At 42.7% G+C, this 9,534-nt stretch overlaps 2 protein-coding genes across 2 annotated transcripts; one reads left to right on the top strand and one right to left on the bottom strand.

The window, feature by feature from the left end:
• Positions 1–1,072: 1,072 nt before the first annotated feature.
• On the top strand, positions 1,073–5,370 carry SARC_03087 (hypothetical protein; the record flags this gene model as incomplete). The annotated part of the gene is made up of 8 exons (XM_014303140.1): positions 1,073–1,133; positions 1,562–2,232; positions 2,704–2,790; positions 3,103–3,168; positions 3,473–3,583; positions 3,960–4,055; positions 4,818–4,901; positions 5,020–5,370. 8 exons carry the CDS (start codon positions 1,073–1,075, stop codon positions 5,041–5,043), a joined length of 1,200 nt encoding a protein of 399 aa, XP_014158615.1. The 3' UTR covers positions 5,044–5,370.
• SARC_03088 (hypothetical protein) lies at positions 5,111–7,748 on the bottom strand (the record flags this gene model as incomplete). The annotated part of the gene is made up of 6 exons (XM_014303141.1): positions 5,111–5,641; positions 5,788–5,973; positions 6,094–6,183; positions 6,244–6,681; positions 6,761–7,458; positions 7,598–7,748. 6 exons carry the CDS (start codon positions 7,746–7,748, stop codon positions 5,468–5,470), a joined length of 1,737 nt encoding a protein of 578 aa, XP_014158616.1. The 3' UTR covers positions 5,111–5,467.
• Positions 7,749–9,534: the final 1,786 nt, after the last annotated feature.

A 9,534-nucleotide genomic window follows, 5' to 3' on the forward strand; every position in this document is an offset into this window, starting at 1 on the left:
ATGTGTGTGTGTATATATACATACATATACATAAGTATATTTTTAGACACAAATACTAACTAGTTTTCTTTATTCTGGTGATTTGGCATTTATTGAAGTACACGTCTAGCTGTCGTTGTTGCTAACATGTAAAGTAATCCGATTTTTACTGCAGTTTCTAATATTGCGTTCGACACGCAAGAACCGCAGCTGGAAAGCTTTCTGGCCCAGGCAGGACCTGTTCAAAAAGTGACCTTAGTAAAGGATAGGGAAACTGGCGCGTTGAGGGGATTTGCTTTCATAGACTATGTCGAAGTATGTAAGTCGTGCCGTTGTAAACAGGAGAGATAAATTGACAAACAGAGGAAGTTTGTAACCGCTCGTTCAAAATCAGATCGTTGCAGTGCATGCAGCAAACATACAATTGAATACCCAACCTATTTTGTTGCTCTTGCATTAACGAGTATCATATCAGGAGTTTTTTTTTTGCAGAAAATAGTTTATCAGGAATACTACCACTCTTGACATATACGAGTTTGATGTAGGAGTGTACTTGGCTTTAATAATCAAACAGATTTATATTGCACCAGCTTTCTCATCATGCAGAACTTCCAAAGTACTGCACTTGTGTTCTGTGTAGATTACAGTACTCCTCGAGCTATGACTAACAATTTGGGTTCTCGTCCGACATGTGTACGAAAATGGAACTCGAGGAAGAGATCATTCACCTGCTATCTGGCTTTAAGTTTACGTTTTTGTCCGGTCAATATGCTCAAATGTTTATATGCGAACACTTTGTTTGAGCTGACACATGCAGACATATAAGGTACTGTGTCTGCGCTAATACAAACCTCTTAAATCATTAGATAGTTCATGACTAAAAATTTGTACCAAGCCTCACCTCTCAAATAGTTCTAGACACGAGATCCAGCATAGGAACGATTGCAACTAGCCACACGGCTAAGTAATTCGGTAATATTCAACAGCTGCGCAACCATGTTTAATTCAACTAGTATTTGCCTCGACTTCTCACACGATTATCTTATGTCGCTGCACCCACATACAGCATGGGTCTGTGGAGAAAGCTGTCAATATGTTCAACGGTGCTGAGTTCAATGGCCGTGCGCTGAGGGTGAAAGTATACGAAGCAAAAGGTATGTCAATTTTCGTTTCCATGGTTTGAAATGAGGATGCTTATCCAAGTTTGTGCAAGGGAGTGCAGAATACGACAGGCTATTAGTGCCAATTCGTACTTAATACAATCAGAGAGATTATCATTGTTTTATGCGAATCTACGTGATATGCAATCGCTGCTTGCCTTCGTTTGAAGCTCAGCAGCTCAATGTACTAGATGAGTCATGATGGCGAAAGTGACGCTGTGGTGAACTATGTATCCGAATTCTACAACACTAACTTATGAATATGTAGTTCAATTTTTCAAGTGGCGAATGTGACTGTGTGCATCACCCTGCCAAACCTATTGGAGATCTTTCTCAAAAGCTATTATTAGTTACAAAACAGTGTTGTGTCAATCCATAGTGGCGCAACGCAATCTCAATCTATTTTGTTTTTGTTGCAATAGGTCCGGACAGGGGAGACTCTGGACGTGGTCGAGATGGCGGAGGGCCTGGATCAATGAGAGGTCCTGGGCGAAATTACTTACAACATGGAGGTGGCGATGGAAATGAGTACAGCAGCAACAATACCGGACCAAATTATAACAATCATAACACTCAGAACAGACCGCAGGGTAGTCACGGGAGGTACGATAATAATAACAACAATAATTATAGTAATCAAGGCTCGAATCAGAATCCAAACCAGTCCCAATATAATAGTAATGACAACAGCATGAATGATATGAACAGTGGGGACAGAGGTAGCCAGGTGTATGATGGCAGCAATGGGCCGCCGCCGGGTCAATTTGGTGGTAAAAACCGATCTGGCCCAAACTATGAGAACCCTAACAGTAATATTAGTAACAGCAATGTATATAGTGCCCCTCCACTGCCACCGCAAATGGGGCTTCCAGCTCCCGGCGCTAACTTAGACGGCAGAAAAGGGTCGCAATTATTCCAAGGGCCACCCAATATGGGCCCACCACCCCAACAACGGCAGCAACAGCAGCAGCCACAACGGGCCTCACAGTCCTATCCGCCAGGACAGGGACAACCCCCGATGGAAAAAATGGGTATGGACGCAACTCAGCTATATATTCAACCACAGGGACCCCCTCCACAGCAATTCCAACAGGTGAGATATTACGTTTAGGTTTAGGTTTGAAGGGTTTACAGTCGTGGACGCAATTGCAGGAGGCGTTAGTTCATGTGGTGATATGTTATGTCCATGTAGATTCTAAACTGTGTATGTACTTCAATCACGCATGCACTGCGATAAACCCGCTTATCACACGAACCATGATTATAGGATCTTTGTACGATATCCTAAATACGTCTGCAATCTTGATTGTATAAAGTTATATTGTCAACGACTGAGCTCTCCCCTAACCCTTCTTCTGCAATGATACTAAGAAATCTGAATGTAGAATTTAACCCTTGTTTATAACCTACTTTAATTCAAGCATGTCGATTTTTCGCCAGGCTCTGCCACTATTTTTTCTGTCACCCGCTGTGATATATTCGACCAATACTAATTTGTCACACTACTCAGGCAGGATATCTCTTCCGCTCATTTCTGATACATTGTTAATTTCCGCTTCGACAGTACCATAATCAGCCATCTCTTCAACAAGGTCCAAACACGTATCAAGCGATTCCAGGACCACCTCCTCCAGCCAAGCCGCCTGTACAGGTTGCTTTGGTTTTATCTACGTATCTGTTCATGTGCGATTTCTGATCGGCTTTGCATTGTCTCCTGTGGACTTATATCAGCTCTGCATTGTCCCTCACTGATTCTGCATCTGTGTATGTTCACAACAGCTTTGGTACTCTGGATGCATGTGTTTATCTTACTATGCACAATTTTGGGTCATTGAATCAGATTGTAGGTGTTCATCTCACGCTCACCATTTCAGGTACACCCCCATCTGTGTATTCTTTTAAGAACCACCACTCAATATCACGACTAACGCCATCTTTAATTTGGATTTAAAAAAAATGATAGGACTTGGTCTTCTCACTCGACGGCCTCAGCAAAGAGAAAGCTTACGAACTTATAAAAGAATTAAAGGTATGGTGTTATGATACTTTGTTGCGTATTTGGATTGATATTTTAAATAAACATGCGCTATCAATCATGCGTTTGATTTTATTGGGGCCATAACACCCCACTTATTTTGTGAGTACTTTTGATAAAACACTCTATACTGAATTCTTTATGCCATCCATGAAAGATATATACGTGCACGATATGTTCCGATATATAATCTTAGCTAGCTTCATCCAGAAAACAGATTATCTGTTGAAGTGAATAAAATTTTGCTTCCCACAACGTCTATTCAGTCGCTGACGTGTTGCTACCACAACCTCTGCAGAATATGCCTATGGATGACGCTCGTGGCCTGTTGAAAATAAATCCCACCCTCACCAAACAACTATTGACTGCGGTCATATCATGCAATCTGATTACGGAGGACACGTTACAGGTGTGTAGTGACAAGTTTTTTCGATCGCAAGTGCTCGATGACCTGTATATTGCTGTAGATTGTCATGGTGAGAAATGATATATAGAGACCATGGTGCCTAGGGCGTTGTGAATCAGGTGGTTGTACATTGATGCTAAACGAACGGGAGTGTGCGATTCATTGGCTGTTCTTTTCTACTAGTTCATGTGACACAAAATTTTCGACTTTTGTGTATGTAAATTGACTGCGCAGCCCCTGACCAACAACTTGCTGCCAATATAGAACCAGATGTTCAAGGCTGCCATGGGTCTCAATTGCACTTGAGAAGAAATTTTGAACGTCGACATTTGTGTACTTTTTACTTAATATGAGTCTCCCAATATTTCTTGCCTAATAGGAATTAGTAGAAGCAATGCAACGCAATCCTCCTCCGCCGGAGACTGTTGAGCCACCAAAGCCTGCACAACAAGCTCTGCCCGTGAACGAGCAGCAAGTGAGTTTTCTGTGACAAAGTGAGCGAGGGCATGTGTGCCGCACATCTTTATTGTTTTCACGGAATTAAAGCCGACACAGGCTGCACTATAGCATTTTGAAGAATAGTTGGCTTTTGGGGGTTCTTTGGATGTTTCTTAAAAATAGTATTGTTACACTAAAGTCAAATAACTAAGGTGGTATCTGTTATGTTGTTATAACTTGGTTCGTGCTGTCGCACAGTAATATTCGGATCTGACAGCTCTCACCGGTCAGATGTGAGATATTGTAGAAATGACAGGTCTTGATTCTAGTTTGAATAGGACAATGCGCGAATATCCACTGTGGCAGAAAGTTAAGTACTAGGTATATGTACAAACCTTATCGATTTCTCGGCATGTATACTCATTCGGAACACCGTAGCTGGTCTATCAGCTATAGCAAAAAGGAATTGTATTTCTTCACGCGGATGGGTGTTTGCAAGCCTGCAATGTTTTATCGACCTAGCGATCGTTCATTGCAATGGGCTATTATATCTCTTACCGTTTCATCCATTTTGCGGCTCGCGTTAAGTAATGTGTGAAATGTGTCAGTGGTTGCCCTACAAAAGTCTAATACTCCTACGATCTTATGCTACTCAATTTAACCATCTCCAATCACAAAGTACATTATTGAAAATCATGTTTCGCCCGTATCTTTACGCTACGATACACGTTCCAGCATCCCAATAGCACTTTTTTGCTTTGTTTTACACGGTATAATTCCTTGTCTTCCCACTATTCAGGAGCTTATCAATATGCTGATGAAGCTCACACCCCAGGAAATTGACTCGCTACCACCAGCGCAGCGTAAAATGCTTTTGGATTTGGTATGGTCCTGTTTTTTGCCTTCAAAGATGATGCAGTCATTTTTCGCCTTGTTTATTAGTACTTTTGTGAGCTATGCTGTGTGCTCATATTTGCCTACTCAACCACCCCAATACTCAGCGGCAACAACAGGGCCAACTCTAAACCGAGACGTGATGTATTTGTCAATACAAGAGGCCATGAGTGAGGTTGCAGAGACTACTTCGCCTACGATATACCGCATCAGTGCTGTATCTCATGCAAGAATTTGAACATAGTTATCGATTTGAAGTCGTTGGTAGATCAGCTGCCCGTGGTACAGATGAGGTCGTGTTGCTTACCAAATTATCTGCCATATTAGGGACTTGTTTTTGTGACTTGTATTGTATACGAATCCGAGTTACTCCTAATAAACTTTACTGGCAAAATCGTTGCCCAAGCAGACACTTTGTCAGTGATGGTTCTGCCTTCCTATCACGTTGCACGCCCAGGCTTTGCACTTTTACTCACTACACTTACAACATAAAGTTTAAAGCTGTACTTGCATGTGCTGTTAGTTAATATTTTCTACTAGATTAGGTGAGCAGAGTCATACTTTAAGTACATCTGCAGCGTCTTGAACCGAAGACTCGGTGCTTACGGACCGTGTCTCTTTTCCGTTGTCGAGATCTCCCTGTCCAAAAGTCTTCGGCGGATCATGTATACTGCGGACCTCTCGTTCTTTTTCCTTTTTCAGCAAGGTATGTGTATGAGGGTTGTTCATCTGCGGGAGTGATAAAAGTGTAACCATTGTGAGTAATCGGTAATGGGCTTCTGTTCAGTATATGTGGTTCAATTCTATACAGCAGAAAGTCTTCTCAAGACGTACGCCTAAGCGTACAGACAAATGAGGGACCCTGCTTTACTTACCTTCTTCATCTGGTTGGTTAATTGTATATTCTCTGCTAGGAGGCGGGCAATCTCTGCCCTCAGCGGGCATGAATTACTCCCTCTCGCAGCCGCATTAGCAGTTTGTGTTAATGTTCTTCCATCGATGCGTTCAGTGGTGTCCAGTCCATTAGTGGACCTGCCTTCGTCTCCGTTCTTTCTGATTGCCTGTAGTGTAAAGCAACGGTGACGTTTGAGTGATATACACTAACATGTATACAAAAGTTGGGTAGTAAATTTGAGCTGGTTGGTGGCATATGCAAGAAAGCACTTTTGGTACCAACATACCTGAGCTTTGGGGATGAGCATCATCAGCAGCATCACAGTAATCGGCATGTATGCATAGATGAAGAGCAGGCTCATCTGTGTATCAGCAGCCTGTGGCAGTATGTACAAGAGAGCCACGACCAGTATATCCACTACCAGTCAGTTGTACACCGACACACTGATCAAGAATGACTCGTTGAACTTGGAAGGAGCGTTTCGCACCTTGAACGCTAGGATCGCAGCCCAGAGTACCAAGATACCTTGGATCGTGATCCCAACAAAGATGCCTGGTGTATTCAGGTCACACTCCTCCCACATCACCTCCGCTACGACAACTAAGTCTACCTCCATGGGCTCTATAACCATGAAAAGTATTAGATATATAAGAAAGAAGGCCATCAACGGCACAAACATCCTTAGCAAAAGCCAGCGGTCTCGCAGATCCCGTCGTTGGATAGAGCTGAAGATCTGGTCTACCCGGTAAGTCTTGATAAGGAGAGCGATGAATGCAAAATCAAAGCCCAGGAATACGCACCACACCCACGCATCGCACATCCACACATTCACCTCAGCGATCAAAAAGAACAGTGAGATGTACGACAGCATAATCTGCAGGAATAGCGGCGCCGCCGATCTGACAACGGGATGTCTACTTCGTAAGTGAATCAGTACGATCACAATCACACACCCCACAACACCTAGCCCTGCCAATGCACCAATAATCGTCCCGCAAAACTGTAGAGGGCTCCTCAGTGGTTCTGCGAGGGAACGCGTAAGGTATGGTAGAGGGTATATCGCTAAGGGCCATCTGTCCTATCGGTTCGACAATGAATGCGTGACCCACACGAAGCATGTTATCGTCATAGATTACTCTGCCGAACCATGTTTCAACATCAAGTTGATCGGTACCCAGACTCAGGCACTCAGTATTGTTGCTGCCAGCTATGGCGGCACAGGAGTCCTTGATGCCCTTGGAAATACAATCTGTAAGACCTGTTGTGCTTTGGCAATCACCCCTGACCATCGCCATTTGGAGTGTTTGTATTCCGATAAGTAAAGATGCCATGAACTCGTTCAATTCATCGGTCCTACCATACGCAGTTGTACTTTGCAATCCCTTGATCGAGTCAATAAACGCGCCGTATCTGGCTCTAAGGCTCGTCAAGTGCCCCAGAAAACACCCGGTCTCATTAGCCGCCGCGGGAGTCAGGTGTGAGTACGCTTTGTAGGTTACAAGACCCGGATACAACTTCTCCGCTTCTCCGATTGTATTGTTCTTCAGCGTACTCAGCAGCAGCATGCTATCGCTTCCCAATCCGAGATCCGCTAGTATTTTCAGCGTGTCCAACTGACTGCCCTCGTTGCTTGTCGACAGGACTACACAATCTGTTGAATGGTACAGAGGAGTGAGATCAAGGGCTAGAAATTAGAATTTCCAAGAGGACAAGGGCCAATTGGCAGTTAAATTCTGCAGCAAAACGACTCGAGTATTCGTGAATATCACGCACGCAAGCAATACACGTACCGGGAATGTCATTGTCACGGTCAGGGTGTTCTCGGTTGTATGCATTCTGTGCCAGGTAAATTTCTTTTACTATGTCCTTGTACGTGTCGCTGGTCGGTCGATAGTGGCCACTCCCTGACGGATCCAGGGGAATGTGTATTAACTGCAACATGACAGATGTTATAGTACGAGTTATACATATATATTTCTCGTTCTGTACGAGCTGTGGGTTCACATCGTGAAATGCACAACCGAACTGTCCTGATTTTCATCCCATTGCGTATTCACATTATGGTTATAAGTTCACCATGGAGCAAGTATATTCGGCGACTTACAGTTTCCGTGAGTGCTGCGTCATCGCCGTGCGAAGAGCCGATTTTATGTGGCATGTACAACTGAGTCCAATTTCTCCCGTTGGCTGAAGATTAAGCAAGGTATTCTTCTCCGGCCCGACCATAAACATTGTTTAGTGTGTTGTCTTGTTCTGCACGGAATAAGTCGTGTTTGATTGTGAGTAAGATTTAATACAACTGTATCATAAAAGAAAATTTAACAGAACAAGAATTCTATATTTGCTAACAGCGCGCACATATGTCCCTTCAGTACTGCATGTGTTCTTGTGAGCTTATTCAATGTGTCATGTTGTCGTACCTCTCAAGAAGGCCACAGTCTTGAGACCCTTATCCCACATTCCATTTGGGAACAGACCCACCGCATCGGATGCCGGTGCAAATGAGCCATATAGATTCGGAAATGTTGTCGCATTGAAAATGAGACTATTCGCTGACGCTGTGGCGATAATGGGCTTCTCAATCACCTCGGAAGTCAGTTCAAAGGTAGTGTCGATGTACTTCTTTATCCGTGCTGCGCTCGCTTGTCTTACTTGCGGATCGAGCATGATTTGTTTTGCAAATTTGACGTTCGCGGTAGATGGTTTCGCGACCCAGAAGTTGCAATACTGGTCATTCTCATTTACAGCCGCAAGCGCGTAGTCTTGTAGCCGCTGAGTATTCAATGCGACGTTGTCTGCGATAAAGAGATCTGGTACAGTGTTTCAGCGCGTTAGTAAGTTTCAGATTGACCAGAGAAAAGCGGTCGACCTCAAATGCAGATATTCATTAGTTGTTATCAAGCTTCCCGGTATGGTGCAATGTAAAGAAGTGGCATGTACAAAGTTGTGTTGGTAGACTCACCAGTTGCAACACCATTTCCGGCTTCCATGGCCCGGGAATCTACAAATCTTATTGAGAAGTTGAAGTCCACTCCGTTCACTTGCCACTGCTCGACTAACCCATTCTTGAGCTGCGTGTAGTAGAATTGCGAACCAACCTGTTCGAAAGGGAAATATGCCAAGTTCACCAGTAGGTTAGTTCACCAATATGTTGTCAGAGTGATATCACACATAACAGCAACAAGTGCGTAATTACAAATACAGCTTATGTTTATGTATCTACATTTTGTATGAAGGTATGTAACCCCTACACACACTTCTATATTTTGAGTCTTATAGTTACACGCACATATATACGTATAGAACTAGAGGACGCGAGGTACATGTATGCCTATATACTCAGTTGTATCATATTATTACATATACATAGATGTGTATACAATTGTGTAGATATATAACTACACAATATTGCATAAAAACAAAATTTTCGGATAGTTGTGTATATGATTCACGTATATGTTCGTATTTGTTTGTTTATGGGTACCCATCTAAGGATATTTGCATGCATGTACATACAAATAAACACACACGAACATATTTGTGCACGTATCTTTCCCACCATATATATATATATATACATACATATATACATACATATATATATATATATATATATATATATATATATATATATATGACACACACACACACACACACACACACACACACACACACATATATATATATATATTATATTATATATATATATATATAGTGGGATCCTCTA

This window comes from Sphaeroforma arctica (genome assembly GCF_001186125.1).
Source record: "Sphaeroforma arctica JP610 unplaced genomic scaffold supercont1.150, whole genome shotgun sequence".
NCBI lineage: Eukaryota > Ichthyosporea > Ichthyophonida > Sphaeroforma > Sphaeroforma arctica.